The sequence below is a fragment of the Physeter macrocephalus genome, chromosome 13, assembly GCF_002837175.3.
Source record: "Physeter macrocephalus isolate SW-GA chromosome 13, ASM283717v5, whole genome shotgun sequence".
NCBI classification, from domain to species: domain Eukaryota; kingdom Metazoa; phylum Chordata; class Mammalia; order Artiodactyla; family Physeteridae; genus Physeter; species Physeter macrocephalus.
The window spans coordinates 6,873,246-6,895,919 of record NC_041226.1 but is presented as its reverse complement, the minus strand read 5'-3'; the positions used below and the strand labels follow the sequence as shown (position 1 = coordinate 6,895,919).

The 22,674-nt window shown below is 40.4% G+C and overlaps 1 protein-coding gene across 9 annotated transcripts in view; it reads right to left on the bottom strand.

Moving 5' to 3' along the window:
* The window catches only part of MTUS2 (microtubule associated scaffold protein 2), a 543,384-nt gene that overhangs the window by 56,879 nt on the left and 463,831 nt on the right, over positions 1-22,674 (bottom strand). The window contains exon 1 of one of the 9 annotated variants that reach the window (XM_007101805.4): positions 5,287-5,540. The exons of the other annotated variants lie outside the window; for them this stretch is intronic. Within the exon in view, the coding sequence (XP_007101867.1) occupies positions 5,287-5,340 (54 nt within the window). The 5' untranslated portion in view covers positions 5,341-5,540. Of the gene's footprint in view, positions 1-5,286; positions 5,541-22,674 lie in introns of those variants that run through there. 9 annotated transcript variants of the gene reach the window in all.

Below are 22,674 nucleotides of genomic sequence, written 5' to 3'. Positions count from 1 at the left end.
GAGGATGCGTAACCAGGGGGCCAGGAAGGGAGCACCCCAGGCAAAGGCCAGAAGGGCTGTCGACAAGACGGCACCTGGGGCTATTTCTGGGAACCTCTGTCACCCCCATCAGAGGGGCCCTTTCCCTTTTCTTGCCAAGTGTCTGCTTCTGGTCTCTGACTGTCCCTGAAAGAATGCTTGATCAGCTACAAGAGTACTGATGACAACTGCATAAAATTCACTGTAGTTCTGAGTGTTTTTATCAGCTCCCTCTTCTCCATCTGATATATTTTTTTAAAGAGGGACATATGTATGTACATTTAAAAAAAAATATATATATATGTAAGCTTAAAGACTCCCAACTAATCTTTCCTATCTTTTTAGCCTGCCCTGAAATCGGTGCAGATCAGGAAAATTCAAACATGTGAGCTGGGCCACTTTTTCCCAGGCTAAACAAAAGAACCCTAACGAGAAGTGAAAAATTAAAATATCTACAGAAGTCTGGTATTTGAGGAAACATCCAGATCCTTTTTATTATGAATTTTTGAAATCCTAAGTCATATACCTACACATGAAATTACAAAGAGGTTAAGGGATTTTTTTCATTCTTCCCAGAAACAATATTGCTTCTCACTCATGAGTTCAGCTGAGGGTTTAATTCTACACGGTAGAACTTGTCTTAATAGGGAAACATTTTCTTTTGTATTTCAAAACAAACCAGCCACCAGGTGACATCAACAGAACACCTAAGTCTTCTTCTTTTCACCCTTTGTGAATACTGCATTCATTTTCAATGTTAGTATTATTGTGAAGATTGGCCAGATTCATAATCTAGCTCTGTGGAAAATTCCTTTGGGAGGTGAACTGACCTTTTATTCATGTCAGTTATTATGGCTTTAAGGCAGCACTGATGCCATGCTTTGACTTAATCAATAAGTATTATTTCTTTCACATATAATTAACACAGCCCACTGTATTTTATGTCTGCTTTTCTGCTCAGAAATGAAATTTAATATAGACTGATCAAGGGGAAAGCATCATTCACATTTAATATTCTTAAATACGTGTCAGCGTCTAGTCGCGTGGAAAATGAGCAAAACCATATCTGGTTTCAAAAGAAACCAGACTAAATTTTAAGATGCGTCATTCCAGCCTTTGCCTTTGCGCACGCTTGGGTGTTGATGGCCACAAAACACCCAGCTTACCTAAGAGGGGATAGTTAATAGGGGGGCATCGCTTGGGTGTTGATGGCCACAAAACACCCAGCTTACCTAAGAGGGGGTAGTTAATAGGGGGGCATCGCTTGGGTGTTGATGGCCACAAAACACCCAGCCTACCTAAGAGGGGGTAGTTAATAGGGGGGCATCGCTTGGGTGTTGATGGCCGCAAAACACCCAGCTTACCTAAGAGGGGGTAGTTAATAGGGGGCATCAGAAGAAATCTGGATTACCTAGGAACACTGAGGAAGGACAGAGACTTGTGGGGCCCAAGGAGAAGAAACGTGAATCGAAAGAAGTAAGGCTGGAAAATTCTGGATCCCAGAGCAAGCAAAAGAAAGGAAAATTAGCCAGAACCATGATTTTTAATCCACTTATGTCTCACTGAAGAAGTCTCTTGACCTTTCTGGATTCTATCGTCTTTGAGTGACCTTCCCAAACTTATTACTGTCCCATCACCCGTGCATACCTGGGAGAAGCAGGGAGGTGCCTTCCCCCAACTCACACCTCTACCAAGAATTTAGAGAAAAGGTAAGTAAGATTAGCCTCTGAGATGATAAGCAACACAGAAAAGGTTAGGGTAGAGATTTGCAAAGTAACCCCTAAAGGGAAAGGACCGGACCTAAAGCAGTAAGACAAGAGCGGGTCATAGAAATGGAAGCAAAGCAAAGGGAGATTGGAAGAGGCAGCCACCAGGGCCAGTAACAATCACACAGCCTCCCAGGTGATTTCAGGCTGGGGTGGGGATGGGACATGAGGTCACTGGATGCCTAAATAACATTCCATCCTCATCAAAGCTTCTCATGAGGCTAGACTTTGACTCTAAAAAGAAATCCCATCTTTATCAGGCTTGTAATCCTTCATTTGCTTGTCAGGTGTACTACTCATTGTTAAAAAACAAGTTGGCATTCTAACTGTACAGGTACTCGATTTCTCTTAGTACCTCAACGTTCCTAAGAATGACCAACTCCGGGAAGTGTCTGCATGTGCAGAGCTGCTGGCTTGAGCCTGGACCACACTGAGTCCGCTGGCAAATGGACTCTTGGGGATCCATCTGGGTGTCCCCCGGGCCTTCCTGGGTCATACCTTTCCCTTCCAAACACCTGTAGAGAATGAGTCTTTCCACAGACCGCCTCTCAAATCCCAAGATGGATCCCTACTTCTTCCTAACTCAAGTTAAAAAACCTGGGTCTGGTTTTCAGCCTAGCAAACATTTCCGCACGTTCCCCATGTGCCTCTGTGGCCCGGGGTTGACTCTCATCTTTCACCAAAGTGGGGCTAAAACACCTTCACCGCTGCACTCTTTGCTTAGAGGTACAGTCCTTCTCAGAACTCTACGCCACTCCTCAACGTGCGGTCACGATCCACTCCTTCTAAGAAACCTCGCCTTTGAGTCCAGCACTGACTTCTCCTTTCCCTGGGTTCCAGAAACAGGTATGATCAGTACCACATGACTTTCGCTTAATGATACTCCAGTCTTGTACTAATGGTTTAACTGCCCTGTATGCGTTACTCTTGCCTACCTCACTTGCAATTGCTCTGGAAAAGGTGGAAATACAACCAAACAAGTAACTGGTAAACTCCATAGGACAGGCTGTGCCTTTTAAGAATTCTTTGCTAGTCCCCATAATAACGGGGCACAGAGCAAACGAGTAAGAAATACCGTCGATGTTTTTACAGGTGTTTTTAACGTTAAAATGCCTAGGCACGATCAGCTTTTAAAAACTGTTTGTTCACTTAACAACTTTTTATGCATTTTATACTCTAGGTAAGATTCCTTACCTTCTGCCCCCCCTCAATAAATTCATGTTAAAGAAGCATCTTAAGACTAACATTTCTTGGCCCCTCTCTGAACCGATGACTTATCTACGGTTGTCTCCCCACTCTTTTCAAAACGTCTTTAGCTGCACCGTGATCAACTGTTAAAGACATTTTTACTTCACACAATAAAGTTTTCTATTTTGTATTATACAGAGTTCGGAGGGAATGTTTCTTTTCTTTTCTTTTTTTATGGTTTATTAAAATGGGCTAAAGTAATCAGAAACAACTTCATCGACCATTTTATCAGGTCTCTTTCAACCCAGGTTGATGCTGGGATTGTCAGAGCTGATTAGCAAACTGAAGGATTTTATTGTGGGACTTAAAGAGTAAACTGATTTCCAGAGTTTGGAATGGAATCCCATAACAGTCCTAGTAGACCATGCCTGGCCCAATAGGTAACTATTGAATAAACAAATGATTTTGGCATACTGCCTGCGAACTTATGCTGAAAGGTGGGTAACTAAATAAAACAAGAAACTTTTTAATTAAAAAAGGAAAGCCCTTAATCCCTAAAATGAGCGCCTATGAACATACATCTATAAAACCGCCAATGGGAATACCACTCTAAAATATAGCAAAGAAACATCAAGAAACGCGGGTATAAACTTAATGAGAAAGTTTATAAATGCTGTGTAAGTTTTAAAGTTTTCATCAGGAAAGGATAATTTGCCTTAAGTTTGAAGTTTCAAAGCTAAAACATTTGCAAGTCACTTAAACATCGCACTGCGATGAAATAACATTTAATTATCTTCCTAAAATCTCCAATTTAAAGACTGACACAGGGATAATATTTTTCAACAACTTTGATTTGAAACAAAAGAGGAGATGGATCCACTTCAAAATATATTTTCTCAAAAAAGACCTTTAATCAGCTTCTATCTCGAAAACTTTTGTACCAGAGCTTAGAAATATGAACATTATAATACTGTTGTACTTGTAGCAAATGCTTCCCTTTCATAATAATTACTGTTACGAGGCTTCCTTCAACACCTTTCGGTGACCATTTCTCTTGAAAAAAGGGCTTAATCACTTCCATGTTGGATTTGCAGATAACTGAGTGCAAATGTTGCATATTTCTGTTTGTCAAAAGCACATAAATGTGTACATAAATATTTTAGTTCTTAGTCATGGTAGCAAAAGCCAATCCCACTGAGATAGTTATTTCTACTGGAAGAGAAGGACCAGGGGACTTGTAAGGTATCACTTTAACTTTCCTAGGTGGTACGTAACCCTACGCAACCCTCCTTGAGGTCAAGGTTCATAAACACAACTGATAACTAAGATGTTCCCAAGTGACCTCCTTGTAATGTGTTTTATGTTAAGCCATTCATTTCCCTTCACCTGGTCACATACTATACCTCAAGCCATATAGCTGACGCCCATGAGTAGAAAGGAGGCAATTTCAACCTCTCGTTAAACTCCATTTCATGCATTTTGAGAAATCCAAATGTGTGTGATAATAAAATATACCACAGAGACAAGAGTGATATATTTTATTTTATATCACTACTAGAAATGCCAGCACATTTCTAATAGTGAAATTAAAAGCATATCTTAATCCCTCTGCAAGCTCACAGGCAAATGTCAAAAGCAAAGAAAGGCTTTGTGTTGGAATTGTCATACAATGCTTGTTCACACTCTGTTCTCCTTTCCCTGGCTGTGAATTTTTCCTTCCAGTGAAAACTGGAACACACCCTCAGGCTCTCCGGCTCCTTAAGTTTTCACCTCTATGTTCTTCACCCCTACGTGAGGCAAACACGTACAGAGAGAGTAACTGGACCGGTGCTTGCTTCTCTGACCTTAAGAACAGAAATTACAAGGATGGATGCTGTTTGTCAAAAAGAGCGGCAAACTTTCAAAGTTACCAGCTGGCCAAGGGAAACACGTCTAGCTAATCTAAATTCCCCACTGGACCGTCTTAGATTTCGCAGGTACATTAAAATGCAGTAAGAATATTCCAAGGATTTCTTGGCAGTTTGAATTTCAAGATGTTGGAGCAGAGCCCTCCTGTTTCAGGAGAATGCAACAGTTACATCTGAGACTGCAGGAAGGCAATTATGTAAGGCACTGCAGAGTATGGGAGACCCTGGTGTTTCTGCCAACACGGCTCTCATTCAGCACCCGGGAGCCAGTCAGGGCGGCCTCCTGCTCACCCACAAGACAAGTGCACACACATGCCGGGGACAGGGACAGAGGCGCTGGCTCTGGCCTTCTCTCTGCCCTTTGGAAGGAGGAGGGGAGGGAGAGAGAGACAGGGAAGGCAAAGTACCGTCTTGTCCAGGCACTGAAGGCAGTTATAAGGCTTGCAGCAGCAGTGGCCCATCTCGGCAGGCTGGCTGGCAAGTGGACCTCCTTCATTCAGTGTGTCGGCGGGTAATCCCTAAGGCGAGGTGATGGCTCCAGCGAGAGGGGCGCGCCGCTGGGAGCTGTCACAACTTCCATGTGGTCCCCTCGGCTACCTTATTTCTCCTAATAACTTCAGGAATCCGGGAACCCGAGGAAGGAGAGGAGGAGGAGGAACGCAGGGCGGCCGCGTTAGGTTCCCGCTGCGGGGAGAGGGAGGGCGGGCCCAGGAAGGGAGGGGACAGTTGGAGGGAGGGTCACTTTGCCACTGGAATCCTCAGAGTGAGGCAAATCAATCGTCGCATAACAATCGAGCATTTACCGATGCCGCCTCCCGGAGGGGACAGCCGGCGCGCCGCTCCCAGCCCCCCCCCTCGCGCGGTGGCGCCCCGGCGCGACGCAGACACGCCTGGCGAGGACGCAGGAAACACAAAAGGGCTGGTCTTCCAGGGATGCTTGGGCTGAGGACCACGGAGGGGACTGCGAGAGACGCGGCTCCGCTCAAATACTGGCCTTCTATTTCCCCGAGAAGTAAAGACGCTTATCAACGTGATGCATAATACACGGCCTTTCCTCCCAGTAACCCGCCTCTCAGGGCATCGTTGCCTGGGCGGAGGGGGCGGCGCGGAGGGGACCACCCATTGCTCCTTTTCAAATCTGTGTGCCACGAACAGTTTTGCCTCATTGGAGGAAATCTTTATATTTGAAACACAATCGTGAAATCGCTTGTCTTATTTGACAGGCCAAACCATTCAAGTGGCTTAAGTAATTAAAATTGGGGTGTGGGCAGCTATATCTCGTGGGCAATCAGCATAAAAGTCTTAGCGGACTGGATCTTTCTGGGCGATTTGTAATTTTGCAAAAAGTTCAAAATCAAAAAGGGACAGGGGTGGGAGCGAAGGGTTTTGTTTTGTTTTTGTTTTTTTTTTTAATTTCAAAAGAGACGTGGTATTTAAAAATATGTTTGTGTAATCCTGAAAGTAAGAGATGCAAATATTTATGAAATTAACTTTATACTTCCTGATCTCTCAGAGGAGAAATCCTGAAATTTACTGTCTGCAGAAGTATACAATTACATTTTTGCCCATTAAATTTGCCTGAGACTGGAAGCAGACAATAGTTAAAATTAGATGATTTTACTAACCTGAGATTTTTCCAAGACGATTTTAATTAAGTAGCACAGGCGACTTAGATTTGCTTGTAGAGAGGTCAAGGATATTTGGTGATTAAATAAAAACAGACCAGAATGTTTGTCCTAAACTTGAAAGAATAAACCCAAATCTTTCTTTAGCACTAACAGGTAAACTGGTATAACTCTTTAGGCTGTTTCTATTAAAATTTTAAATGTACACACACTTTGACCCAACAGATCGACTTCTACCCTACAGTAACACATGTATACGAGAATGTATGCATAAGGATATTCAGTTTATCATCATTTGTAACAGCATAAAAATGGGAACACCCTCGATAGCCAGCACCTTTCCAGTGTATGGAAACTTGTATGAAAAATGAAGCAGAACTATACACACATATGCGTTTGTATATGTCTACAATAAATCTGTTGGAAAAAAATCTCACCGTTCATCCAACAGCAGCTGATCCTTGGGGAATGGAAAATAGGGGTGAGGGAGTGAATTTCCACTGTTTACCATCTTGCCAGAATGTATTACTTTTATTGTTTTCAGACAAAGTGTATCAGGGGAAGGCAGCGACCACTGCCTGGGCTCTTTGATGTCAGGAGGTACACAGGTGCCTCCCTCTCACACAGGCTTGCCCTCTCTGGCAGTGAACTCAGGCAGACCTCTCGGGGAGAGAAGAGCTGACAGGGCCTTGTGTTTCAACCTGGGCTGAGAGCTGTTGCTGGAGCTTTTGACACCTTGGGAGAAAAACTTGATATTGCAAGAAGCGATGCCTTGGTACACCCATGTTCATAGCAGCACTGATCACGAGCCAAGACGCTTGGGAAGCAACCCAAGTGTCCATCGATGGATGAATGGATAAACAAAATGTACCCATCCATACAACGCAATATCATTCTGCCTTAAAAAGGAAGGAAATCCTGTCACATGCTACAACGGATGAACCTTGAAGACCTTACGCGAGGTGAAATAAGCCAGTCACAAAAAGACAAATACGGTATGATCCTACTTACATGAGGCCCCTAAAGTCGTCGAATTCCTAGAGACAGAAAGTAGAATGGTGGTTGCCAGGGGCTGTGGGAAAGGCAGGAATGGGGAGATACTTAATGGGGACAGAGCTTCAGTTTTGCAAGATGGAAAGAGTTCTAGAGGCTGGTTACACCATATTGTGACTGCACTGAATGGTACTGAACTGTACACTTAAATGGTTGAAGTGGTAAATGTTATGTCATGTGCATTTTACGACAGATAAAAATAAAGAAGTGGTGGCGTGCATTCCCCTGGGGGTAGGCGGTCCTTGCACAGTAAGTTTCTGATCAAGTGAAGACAGAGCAAAGCCTCTCTTGTGGGTGGGGCAGCAGGACAGGGAGGCTCTAAGAAGCCGACCGTCTCCCAGCGCCGTGTGCAGAAGGCTTTCTTCGGGCAGAATTGTTTTTCTGCACCTGAGGACACGGTTTCCTTCTAAATTAGGCTTTAGATTGCACCGTCCTAGAAAATGACTGCTCGTTCTTGTGCGAGGTCTGAGCATACTTGCTCCCCTGCTGCCCACAGGAGAGAGGGTGAGAGGCGAGGCTGCCCAAAGAAAGATGGATTCAGCTTCTCTTCCTGTGCACAGAGGGTGCCAGGGGGGCCGGGACTGGCTGTGCTCAAATCGCACACATGGTGAGATCTCAAAGCAAACAACTCAGATTTTGAGGAATGTACCAGAGTCCTAGAGTTATGCCATCTTTATTTTCTTTGTCAGTGAAAAAACTTCAAATGTACTCAAAAACAGAGGGATAAATATGAAGGACCTTCATATACCCATTTCCAGTTTCAACAGCTACCAAGATTTTGGCACATTTGTTACATCTATCCCTTTTTTAAACTTTATTTTTTTTCATATGTCCATCACCCAGATTCAGCAATTATCAAGAATTGAAACTTCATCTTCACTTGTCCCTTTTCTTTCTTTCTTTTTTTTTTTGTTAAAGTATTTTAAAGTCAAGCCCTACATATTTTAGTATGCATTGCTGAACATTCTGAGCATTTTAACATAATCACAATGCCGTTAAAACCCCGAACAAAATTGACAATATATCCTTGGCATCTAACACTTAGTCTGTAACAACATTTCCCTGGCTTCTCTGAAACAAAATTATTTTACAGTTGGTTTTCTTGACCCAAACTAGGTTCACATATTACATTAGGTGTTAAGTCTCCTAGGACTCTTTTATCAACCAGTAGGGCCCACCCTCCCCTTCCTATCTCCCTGCCGCCACTGATTTGTTCAGAAACTGGGTTGGTTGGCTTAGAGAATGTCCCACATTCTGGACTTGCCTCTTTGCTTCCTTGTAATGTCATTTCCCTTGTTCCTACAACCCTGTAAATAAAATTTAGTTCTTGAGGCTGGATGAGATTCGAGGTTGAATGTACCTGGGCAGCAATACCTCGGATGTGATGCTGTGGGCGTGACCCTGCAACCCACTGGGAAGCACACAATGACTGGGGGTTCCATCGTCAGTGATGCTACAGTGAATCAGATGTGATGGCTTCATCTCTTCCATTATAAAGTTCCTCATCATCAGCTCACCTAATGCTTTCGTTAATGATTATTACCTGAATTGATTATTTCATTAGGAGTTACAACATGATGTTCTGACTCTATCATCCTTTTGCATTTCTTGGCTAGAATTTTTATATAAGAAAAGAAGTTTCCTTCATCATCTAGGGCGATTTCAATTCCCAGCAATACAGGTTGTACAGGAAAGATGGGATAAATGCTCACTCCTTTCCCTTTAAGTGCCAATCTTCTGAATAAAGACTTAGGGTTGTAATGGTACCCAATGAGGTTATTTGCTTTCTCTCACTTCTTCCAAACATCATTATAAATTCATGTTTTTATGTTAATATACACAATGTGTTTTAATCGATTGCATTTATTACCCTTTTTAGATGCTCAGTTTATCTCATCTCTGACCAATGGGAGCACCTTCTTAATGGCCTCTGTGTCCTTTTGACACAACTCACTCGTCTCCCTTTCTTGCTTTCTGACACAACACGGTATCTTAGGCTCACCTGGGATGTTTCCTGCTACAGATCTGGGACCAGCCATCCCTCCCCTCCAGGTGCCCTGGTTCCTTCTAGTTGGGGATGGGATTTACACATCATAAATCCCGTGTTGTTTGTTGTCTTTTGAGGGCCACCTGTTTGGACTGAGATTTCCCTTGAAGGAAGTGGTCCTTCCCTCAGACAAAACGTCCTTGGAAGATGTCATGAAGAAATCAGGATGGGGCCTTGGGATGGAATGAGACAGTAACAGCTCCTTCTCTTGGGGCCTTTAGATGAGAAAAAGTGCTCAATGAAACTCACTTTGGGGGAGATCAACTGGCCTATACAACATGCCCAAGCCAAGGGCCGGCATAGGAATTTTCTAAAGAGTCCTCCAAATGCATGGATATCTGGAGAAAAGGCTGAACTTCTTGAAGGCGTATAGAATGGGGGATTAGACTATTGTAATTTAGCACAAAGGAAGCTGTGACCTCGCAGCCTGATGAAATCTGGGACATTTTAGTTCCTAATATTTAAAAAAAGTTGGAGATGTGTTTTATTCCTGGTATATTTTTTTTTGCATGGGAGTAGGAACAAACATTCAGAAAAGGTATAGGAAGGTCTATTGGGATACCTCTTCAGAGAAAACCTCATAAACACGCGGTGTTTTAGAGCGATAAATAATGATGAACATTAACTGATCATTAGTAGATGGCAGGCACCGTGCTTCGGGCTTGCATGCAAACAGCTCATGTAACCCTCACAGAGCAATGCGAAATGAGCCCTATTATCATCTGCATTTTGCAGATGAGAAAAATGAGGCTCAGAGATCGTACATCCTGCCATGCATACGTCAAGCGAGGAGAAGATGGAGTGGGGTCCTGAACTCAGATCTGACTCAAAAGCTATGTCTTTACCACTGTGCTTTTATCTGTAAGGCCTACATAATTATAAGTTTGTGTTATAATCTGGAGAAGGGATGTATTTAAAAATATAAAAGAAATTCAAACATATTTATGAAATTGCCCCACATTTTCAGAATCTGGAGCAAGAGCCTCTACTGTAGTGTTTTGTTTTTTTTTAAGGTACATTTACAAACCAATGGACGAATAACTTTGAACTGACAGAGTAGAAACCTTGGGCATAAGTCAACGTTAAAATAGTCAGTTTTATTATTCCTGTTTCTCTGTCTTCCTTGAACTTGGAGTTCCTGACCTCTGCCCCAGCCCCAATCCCCCACCAGACCCAAGGCTCCCTCGGCTCAAACCCGACTGCCCTGCCCCATCAGGGCCACTTCACCTCCTCTGCCTGATCCTTCCACTGGCGTGAATTTTCTCCTTCTCTCTGGTTTCATGTCACTGTGTGTACTTGCTCTCGCTCATGACATCCTGTTCCATGTAATCCTGTTTACATCTGTCTTTCCCAAAATATCACGGCCCCTTGCTGTGCCTCCCTCAGTTCACACCCACGGCACCAGCAGTCTGCCTTGGGACTAGGTCTCCGTGACCACTGCCTCAAGTGACGCGGGAAGGACCTCGCAGGAGTGGAACTCGGTGATGGTGGCTTCCCGGCAGAAGCATTTTGTCGTTTCGTGCAGTTTGTCAGCCATGGGCCATTTGCAGGAGGTCAGCGAGATCAAAACTGTATGTCTGCCTCACTACTTATTTCAAAGGAAAAACCATGAAAAACGATCCTGAAAGAGCCTCTTACAGACTGTCAAGGCAACCATCTGTTTATTTTGGTTCCACCGTCCATGCCTCTCCTGTTTCCATGCATCTAAAATATGAGCTGCAGCTCTTGCACTGGATTTTAGCAAAGGGGATTGCCAGGAAAATATGCATAGCTTTTACCAAACACAATCCATCTAGAGAATTTAATGAGGTGAGAATGGGCTGGAAAGGGAAAATGTGAAACAGAAATTTTGAAACTGGAAGTAATTGATGGTTATGATCATTTGCATGCAGACAATAGGTGCTCTGAAACACCTTTGATGTAATAACCAGGATCTAGAATATTAAGGGTATTAAAAAAAAAGAAACAAATGACATATATACTGTTCTGTTCTTAGATACTTGTCAAAAGAGCTGTCACTTTTCTGTAATACCCAAGTAGGAAGGCTGATATTTAGGTATGACAATCTTTTTTGTTTTTAATCTGTTAGTCTTTGACAGTACCTGTATTTTTTTCCTTTTAAGTCAGTGACTAGGATGACTGCGGGAGAGGTATCCTCCTTAAGTTTCTGCATTATATTCAGAAGAGCTGTCTACTCTTGTAAGAGACGTGAAATTCAAAATGACCTTTACTAGCTGGATAAATAGGCTGGACAAGACTGGATAACTGATAGAATCAGATACAGAGATGGGCAACAGTTGGCAAAGCTGCAAAGTGCATATGTCTATTTGACATACATTAGATAAGAAGGATGGCCACCGTGGACCACAAGCTGAATATCAATCAGCAATGTGACCGACTGGCCATTATAAAGAAAGGGTGAAAGGACTTGGACGCTGGAATGGTGTCTGTGACCAATCTAGGTGTCTATCCAAGTGCCCTAACCCTTCTTACTATACCATGATGAAGCAGTAGCCTCTCCAAGAACAGACAGGATCACTGCAGGAATGGGAATGATGTGTAGCTCACCGAACTCGGCATATGGCTTCTTACTTTTGTTAAGACTAGTCCCCAGCAACTCAGTTAGGTGAAGGTTTTCCCAGAAACCTCTACTCTTCCTTTGTAGCGCCTCTCACCACGGCAATCAAACAGTTCTCTGACCTGTCTATTTGCCTTCCTGTACAAGGTCACCAGCTCCGTGAGAGCCTCTAAGGACATGACAGCATCCTTATCACTCAGCACAGCACCAGGCACGCAGTAAGTACCGGTACCTGTTGAATAAATACATTAAACGTTGAGCAGACTCATCCTGGTTAAAGTTGAAGAACTTCAAGACATAGAGACCTGCTAATAGGGAACAACACAGCTGTTGCTCTAATGTTTGGTGGGGGGCGTTTACGACCCCTGCAGAACATTAATCCTCAGGCCCAACTGCATAGACATCGTCAAGCAAAGACGGAGAAACCGCTCTGACATCCGCCTGGACCTTTCTTTCGATCTGCAGCTCTGAAGAAGTACAAGACATTAAGGGTTCCACCATGCATTGTTATCTTTACTACCTAAGCGTGGGAGAAAGCTGACTCTCCCAGCCGCTCTACTATTTTCCTCTTTCTCTTTTTCCACTGATGAGAAGACCCTGGACATCCATCTGTGTGGGTCTGTCACTAAACGTTATCAGCAATGCTCACTCTAGATTTCCACGTGGCCTCCAACCAATGGCTCCATAGCTTCTACTCTACATCATAGGCCCTGATTCCCAAATATGCTACCACTTCAGGGAAGGAAATGGTAGGTGCCTCACAACTAGTGATTATACCTGATGTTTGCAAAACGTCTGCGCTTGCAGTGAAGGCGACCACAATTCTTTGAAAATAATATAAGGAACTCTAATCCTACATACAGTCCAGCGGCAAATCCCGTCAGCTCTCCCTGAAAGATAGACAAAGAATCTGACCACCTCTTACACCTCTGCTATTGATTGAATTTTGAAATGGAAGAAAAGACAGTGATCTCAAAAATGAAGATTAAATTACAAAGTGCTCACAGCAAGATAAATTAGAATGGACTTGAGGACACAGGGAGGGTGAAGGGTAAGCTGAGACAAAGTGAGAGAGTGGCATGGACATATATACACTACCAAATGTAAAATAGATAGCTAGTGGGAAGCAGCCGCATAGCACAGGGAGATCAGCTCGGTGCTTTGTGACCACCTAGAGGGGTGGGATAGGGAGGGTGGGAGGGAGACACAAGAGGGAGGAGATATGGGGATGTATGTATACGTACAGCTGATTCACTTTGTTATAAAGCAGAAACAAACACCCCACTCTAAAGCAATTATAGTCCAATAAAGATGTTAAAAAAAAAACACAACATACTGTAAGAAAGCTTTTCAGAGAATTGAATCTTCATTTTGAAAAGACCCACTGGGTACCTGGGAAAAGTAGCCCAGATTTAAACAACGCTAAGATGTTTAACTTCTACTAAATCTGTTAGAATTTAGGGATTAGAAAAAAAATCAAGATCTCTAGGCAAAAAGATCACCTAATTACAAGGGCAGAAATGTTAGATATTCAAAGTAAGACAACAATGGAACAGTATTTAAAGACGAACAAAGAACAACTTAATGAAAGAACATATAAAACAAGGACTTTCTAAAAAGTCAACTCTCCAAGTATCAAGGCTATAGAGAAAGTTTAAAACACAAGGTCATAGGGAATTTTGTACCTATGAGTCTTTCTGAAGGGAGAGCCTAGAGTTTGTGTGTCATTCAACTGAGAGATGACTGGGAAATTTTCATCAAAAGGACTGATGTAAGGATTTATGCACAGAACTGTAGATCTAAGACAAAACCAAATGTGAGTACGAGGATGGAAGACTAATGTACAAATGCTATATGTCATGACAACTAAAAAGAAATAATGCAACTAAAAAACTAGTAGGAAAGAAAACTAGGAAGAGGAAAACTAGAAAATAGGAAGAGGATAAAGAGAGTAAGTTAAGCTCCTTGGCTGCTGTGAAGGCAATAAGTAGGAGTTAAAGGATACAATTAAAAACTGGCAAACCAGATGGTCAAAGGTTAGATAAGAAAACAGGGGACTGGGAACACTCAAAAAGGTGTAAGTGTAAAGGTAACCACTAAAATAAAAATAAAATGTTCCTAAATTCCATTCTTTACCATTAAAGAGCAAAGAATATAGCGCTTTAGAAAAAGAAACACATCAGTAGAACTTAAGAGATATAATTATAGAACATTATGATAGAATTGAGACCAAACATATCAGCCATATCAATGCGTGTAATGGGCTAATTTCACCAATTTTAAGAAAAAGATTCTCAATTCAGCTCACAATGTAAGACCCAACTATATGCTATATTCATGTGATATATAAAACAAAATGATTCAGCAAGGCAAAATATAAATGGATGGATAAAGGTATTCCAGGAAAATGAAAACAATAAGAAAGCAGAAGTAGCAATCTTGATATCTAACAAATAAGAATTCAAGCCTAAAAGTGTTAAACACAGCAAAGAAGGGCACCTTTTAATGCTAAAAGCCAAATTTATAATGAAAATAAAATACTTATGAATATCTATGCTCCAAATAACAAAGTAACCAACTTTATGAAGCAGATTTACCACTCTCAGTTCAAGACAGATCAAGTGGATAAACAAACAAAGCAGAGCAGAATCAATTAGGTAGGTCTTTTGGATATATACTGAACTTTATCTTTTGATAATGTTAAGTAAATATATCTTTTGTCAAGAGCCTTTGAACCACGCATAAAAACTGATCATAAAGAAACATCAGTAAGTTCCATGAATTAGAAATATTACAAACAATACTCTGATCACAGTGCAATAAAAGTAGAGATTATTAACCAATGAAATGAAAAGAGAAATCATTAATCAAAACTAAAAACAGGGCTTCCCTGGTGGTGCAGTGGTTGAGAGTCCGCCTGCCGATGCAGGGGACACAGGTTCGTGCCCCGGTCTGGGAAGATCCCACATGCCACGGAGCGGCTAGGCCCGTGAGCCATGGCTGCTGAGCCTGCACGTCCGGAGCCTGTGCTCCGCAAAGGGAGAGGCCACAACAGTGAGAGGCCCGCGTACCGCAAAACAAAAACAAAAACAAAAACAAAAACAAAAACAATCCCATTAAACAACTCTTGGGTGAAAGAGAAAATACAAATTGAAATTTTTAAAAGTTTTAAAAACCACTAAAAACAAACTACCAAACCCCTAACTCATGGGATACATTTAAAGCAGTTATGAGAGGACAACTCATAGCTGGAAATGCTTTCATAAGTGAAAAATGAAAGGATGCAAATAAATGACTTATATACCTAGCTGAAAAAACTGAAAAACAACAACAGAGTAAACCAAAAGAAAGCACTGGGAATGAAAGAGTAAAGGCAAAAGCACAAACGAATGAAGTAGAGAATAGGAAACCAGTAGATTTAGCTGAAAGAAGTTAACAAAATTGCAAGCCACTAGCTAACTTGAGCAAGGAAAAAGAGAGAATGTACAAACAAAATAAGAAATGACAAGAAGAAAACAGAAACAAGAATTAAAAGTTGTAACAGGCCTCCATACAAATAAATTTGAAATGCTTTATTAAATGGATAATTTTCTAAAGAAATATAGATAACCAAAATTGAGCCCATCAGAAAAAGTTTAAACAGAGTAAATCTCCACAGAGGATACAGAGACAATTATTAAAGAACTACCACACACACAAAAACACCAGGCCCAGATATTTTCACCATGGTCTTCTATCAAACCTTCAAAGATCTGACTGTTCCGGTGTTCTATAAATTGATCCAGAGCACTGAAGATTGTGGCAGGTAGAATAATGCCTCCCTTTGCCAGAAAGATGTCTATGTCAGAATCCCCAGAACTTATGACTATGTCATGCTCCATGGCAAGGAGGAATTAAAGTTGCAGGCAGAATTAAGGTTGCTTATCAGCTGACCTTAAAATAGGGAGATTATCCTGGATTATCCAGGAGACCCAAAGTAATCACAGGTACTTCTAAAGGTGGGAGAGGGAGGTAGGAGAGTCAATGTCAGAGAAACGTGATAAGAGAAAAACCATTGCTGGCTCTGAAGGTGGAAGGAGACCGTGAACTGAGGATTAGAGGCAGCCTCTAGAAGCTGGTACAGGCAAGAAAGTGGATTTTCCTTTAGAACCCCCAGAAATGAATGCAGCCTACATTCAATCTTAGCTCAGGGGGACCCACTCTGGACTTCTGACTTTTACAACAGTTAGATAACAAACCTGTGTTATTTTAAAGCACTAAGTTTGTGGTGATTTGTTACAGCAGCAAATAGAAAACTAGCTCAAAATACTGATGCAAAAATAAAGGAAAATTTCCTAATTCCTTTAATAAATTGAGTATTTTGATACCTAAACCTGATGAAGACTCCAAAGAAAGTAGAAAAAAAAACTTGCTGATCATTGTCACTCATGAATATTGATACAAAAGGACTGAAAAAAATATTAGCAAACAGAATCCAATAGCATATAAAGAAAATAATACACCATGACCAGTTGAGATTTATTCCAATAATTTAAGGTCATTTCAATATTAGGAAATCAATATTGATAGATCAAAGGGAAAAAATATAATTATCTCCATAGATGCTGAAAGAAGCCTTTGACAAAAATTCAATACCCATTCCGGTTAACAGCACTCAAGAAAATAGGAATTGAAGGACACTTTCTTGACATGATAAAACATCTTAACATGATGAAAAATATTAGTTCTAAAACTATTATTTTACTTAATATGGAAACACTAGAAGAATTTCCAGTCAAATCAGGAGCAAGGCAAGGGTACTAATTATCTCCACAACTATTCAATACTATACTAGCAGTATTAGCCAATGTAATTTGAAAAGAAAAATTAATTAGAGACAAAAGATTTGGTAAAGAATCTCTATCTTTGGTAAGACTATCTCTATCTTTACATGATACAATAGTATAACTAGAAAGCTCTAGAAAATAAGTGGTCAATGATAAAACTGACTCAAATGGTACAAAAATTCAGTAAGGTAGCCAGATATAAAATTAAGAGACAAAAGTCAATATCCTTCATATACACAAACAATAGCTAGAGAAATAACAGAAGAGAAACCCCAACTTACAATAGCAACTAACATTAAATATGTAGGAATAAACCTATCAAAAATCGGCAAAACCTACATGGAAAACCTTGAAATTATTCTGGAAAGACACAAAAATAGACTTAGACAAATAGAAAATATCTCATACTCTTGGAAGGATGACTCAGCATCATAAAGATGTCAGTTCTCACTAAGTTAGTTGATAAATATAATGTAATCCCATTAAAATACCAACAAGCCTTTGTTTTATGGACTTGAAAACACTGACACTAATGTTTATGTGGCAAGACAAACATGCAAGAATATTCAGGAAGATACCAAAAATGAAAAACTATGTAGGGGGACTAGATCCACCAGACATTAAGACATACTACAAAGCATCTATAATTAAAACAGTGTGGCACTGGCATATAAATAGACCAATGACCAGTGGAATAGAATAGAAAGTCCAGAAATAGACCTAAAGACATATGGAAATTTAGTGTATGATAAAGCTGATATCTCAAATCTCTGGGATACGTATAGACTTTTTAATAAGTGGTGCTGCGTAGCCATTTGTTAAAAGATAAAATTAGATCTACACCTCACACCATACCCATACCTGATCCAAAAGGAACAGGGATCTAAATTTAAAAGTAAAACCATATAAGCACTGAAAAAACTGAAACAAAAACATTGTAGATTTCTCTTTAATGCTAGTATGGGAAAGACTTCCTGAATATGACTAAAAATAGAGGCAATAAAAAACTAATAAGTTTGACAGTATAAAATTTTTTATACATTTGGATGATATAAACTACCACTGACACAGTCAAAAGATAACTGACCCACTAGGTGAAACATCTGCAGCATTTATCACAGATAAAGGGCTATAATGTTTCTAATATATAAAGAACTCTTCAAGATGGCAGAATCAAGGACCAAATACCCAACAGTCAAGTGGGAAATCAATAATTTACAGAAAAACTAATAATATGCCTCACACATATGAAAATTGTCCCCAGTTTCTCATAATTACAGAAATGCAAACTAAAACACTGAAATGCCATCTCTTACCTCTTGGATTGGCTGAAACTGAAAAAGCGTGGCAGCAAATTTGATTGACGAGGCTTTGGGACACACTCTCATACACTGCAAACTGGTGCAACTCTTCTTTAGGGGAATTTGGCAAAATCTGACAAAACTATGTGTGGTTTTTTTTTTTTTTTTTGCGGTACGCAGGCCTCTCACTGTTGTAGCCTCTCCCGTTGTGGAGCACAGGCTCCAGACGCGCAGGCTCAGCAGCCATGGCTCACAGGACCAGCCGCTCCGCGGCATGTGGGATCCTCCCGGACCGGGGCATGAACCCGTGTCCCCTGCATCGGCAGGAGGACTCTCAACCACTGCACCACCAGGGAAGCCCTATGTGTGTTCTTTTTTAATCTAGTAATTGCACATCTAAGATTTTGTACCTTAAGAATACATCTCTAACAAGGCACAAAGTTGTTCATTATAGCATTGTTTGTAGTTGAAAATATTTAAAAACAACCTAAATGTCCACAGATAGGAAAGTGGTCCAATAAATTATGGTACATTCACATGCATGGAGTACAATGCAGTTTTTAAAAGAAAAAAAAAGAATCAAGAAGATTTATATGAATTTATCCGGAATGAGTTCCAGAATATATTGTTAAGTGAAAAAAAAAAAAAAAAAGCAAACGAATATCTAAATTGCAGTATGCTATCTTCCAGGTAAGAAAGAACATAAGGAAATAAACACGTATGTCTTCTTTCGTAACATGAAGGATAGACCAGAAATGAATCCACCACCACAAGAGGGTTGGTGGGAATGAAGTATAAAGGATGAGGGATGGGAATGGGTTGGGAAGGACAAGGAAAGTGACAGTTCTATACGTATATCTTCTGTGTATTGTGTGTTAAAGCCATATCAAGGTGTCACATACTCATTAAAGTAAAGAAATAATTAAAATCAACCAGGATATGTGGGGAGCCCCAAATAAAATACAAACAATGAAACTAACTGGTGTTTTACAAATGAATAGCATACCTATATGAAGCAAATGGGGAAGCAAAAAATTAAGTAACTTTGGAAAACAGTATCTTGACTATATGTTATAAGGCTAAAGACAAAAAAACACTATACAATGGGTAAACAATTGAAACTTTGTGTTTATTCTGGAATAGAGCAAAAAAGTTAATATATTGTAGGAAACAAGAGCCATGTTTCTCCCTGTTGGAGAAAGGAGTTACAAATAAGCCAGGGCACAGGTTAGAATAAATCCTATGCCACTGGGTTGGAATTGGAGGTCTCAGAACAAACTCATGTCTCTAATATACATACAAATAGATGCACATGTATAGGAACTTGACAAATGACATAGATTTTACTGCACACAAATGAGAAAAGGAAGGACTATTCAAAGGGGCTGGGACAAATGCTTATCCACGTGAAAACAAACAAAATTGATGGATACCTAATGCCATAACAAAAACTAATTCCAATTGTACTGAAAATTTAAACTTGAAATTTAAAATGTAAAAACACTGGAAAATATTATAACAACATATCATTACGCCCTTTTGGGAGAGAAGGTTTTTGTTTGTTTATATCAACACAGAAAAAAGTCCAAGAAAGAAAGAAAAAAATGGTAAATTTAACTCTCATTAAAATTAGAACTTTGGTTCATCAAAAGACACTTAAAACGAAGTGAAAATCAAGTCATAAACTGGAAGAAAATGATAGTAATAGCTATAAGTCATGAATATACAGAGTATGTAAAAATTGTCTAATTAGTAAGAATAATACAATAACACTAGAAATAGGAACAAAGACTCCAAAGAAGCAATACTCAAAAGAGGAAAGAGAAATCATCCCCAAACATGCAAAAATAGACTCTATTCTTAAATAACAATTAGTGAAATGCAAATAGAAACCACAATGAGATACCAATTCATACCAACAGACTGGCAAAAATTCAAGTCTGATAATATCTCCGTTGGTCAGGATGTGGAGTAAAGGGTACATTCATCACAGCTATTAGAAGAAAAAGTAATGCAACTACTTTGGAGAACAATGTGTGACGTAAGAAAGTTGACGAGATAGACACACTTCGACTCAGTGATTCCACTTCTAAACACATACCTTAGAGAGCGATTTTTGCACATGTACACAAGGTGACATGTTTAAGAATGTCCAGCTCATTTTAAATAGTGAAAAATGAAAACAGTCTGTCTTTAAATTCTAGATATCTAAATTATGGCATAGTCACACAGTGGAATTCCATACAGCAGAGAAAATGAGTGAATGAGATCTGCATGAATCAACACGGTAACATCTCAAAAACATAAGTTTGTTTTTAGAAATGTTATATATATATGGAGGATGATACAGATAGTATGATATTTATATAGATCAAAAACATGCAAAAAGCAGTGTTACATACTGCTTATATTATTAACATTTATGTGGTAAAAATATAAAAACATTCTTGGAGTTGCAGTAGCCACTCCAGATGGCCCCAATGATTCCCACCTTCTGGGAGCCACACCATTGTGCAGTCTTGTCCCAGCCTATGTTAGGGTTGGCCTATGTCATCAAAAGCATATGGCAGGAGAGATGGTAAGTCACTTTAACCTCCAAGTGAGGTTATAAAAGACTTGTCTTCAACCTTTAGCATCCCGTTTTCAATCTCTCTCTGATCTGTTGCAGTGGCTGTGGGAAAGGCCCACGTGGGGAGGACAGGAGCCTCCAGCCAGCGAGCAGCTGAGTTCTGCCAACACGTGAGTGAGTCTGAGCGGGATCTTAGCCCAGTCGAACTGTGAGTTGATGGCAACCTGATAAGACAGCCCAGGTCAGAACCACCAGCTTCCACCAGCTAAGCCTCTCCCAGATACCTGACCATCAGAAGCTGCGAGGTCACAAATGTTTGCTGTTTTAGGCTGCTATGTTTTGTGGTAATTTGTTATATAACAATAACTAACGCAGAGCAGATTTCTTCTTGGGAGGGAGGGTCATAAGATGGTGGAGAGGTACATGGGGGGCTTCACCTTTATCTAAAATATTTTATTATTTATTTATTTTTTTTTTTTGTGGTATGCGGGCCTCTCACTGCTGTGGCCTCTCCCGTTGCGGAGCACAGGCTCCGGACACGCAGGCTCAGCGGCCACGGCTCACGGGCCCAGCCGCTCCGCGGCATGTGGGATCCTCCCAGACCGGGGCACGAACCCGCGTCCCCTGCATCGGCAGGCGGACTCTCAACCACTGCGCCACCAGGGAAGCCCTAAAATATTTTATTTTAAAATAAAATATCTAAAGAAAATATGCCAAGATGTTAAGGTTTATTAAACTTAGATAACGAGCACATACTTGTCATTAAATAATTCCTTATACTTTTCTGTATGTTTGGAGTATTTCACACGCATAAGAATCTCACTTGTAGCAAGACATTCTCCAATGTCGTGGCAAACCTGCAGAGGGTGACGATTCTGCTCTCTCACTACTAAATATGCCAAGTCTTTTCTGAAAGGTTTTATAAGTCACTTACACTCTGCAGGATTAAAATACAGAACCTCAGAAGCTAACGTTTTTGGGTGGGTTGTGCTATGTAATTTGGGTTTCTGTACCAATAAATAAGAAACAGTATTAAACTGGACACTTTAATTTAAAAATTTTTGATGCTTATAAAATTTCTAAAAGCCCTCACCCTCAGGACTTCCCTGGTGGCACAGTGGATAAGACTCCGTGCTCCCAATGCAGGGGACCCGGGTTCGATCCCTGGTCAGAGAACTAGATCCCACATGCATGCTGCAACTAAGAGTTTGCACGCCACAACTAAGCAGCCTGTGGGCTGCAACTAAGGAGCCAGTGAGCCACAACTAAGAGCCCTGGAGCCGCAACTAAGGAGCCTGCTGGCTGCAACTAAGACCTGGCTCAAATAAATAAATAAATAAATAAATAAATAAATATTAAAAGCCCTCACCCTCATATTTGGATAATGAAGTCAAGAACAGGTTGTCAATATGATTTAAAGCTGAAAAATTCTGTCGGGATTCTGATAAGATTATTTAAGAAGCAAATCAAAATACTTAAGCCATAGCTATTTAACATGATTATAAGTGCTGATTACTCAAATGAAATTAATCACAAATTCCCCAGGAACATTAAACTACTCCTCAGTGGCAAAAAAACAGGCACTTTTCCTCCGTCATTGACTGTAAGCTGGATTATTTTATTTTCCTGAAAATATGAAAAACAATTGAAGATTTACTGGTCAGTATTTTAAAAAGATAAAAAATTTAGTTCCACAATCAATATAGCAATGGTGAACAACAAGAAAAGCTTCTTGAAGCTTAATAACTCAATGTAACATTTGTTTTTTTTTTTTTTTTTTTTTTTTTTTTTTTTTT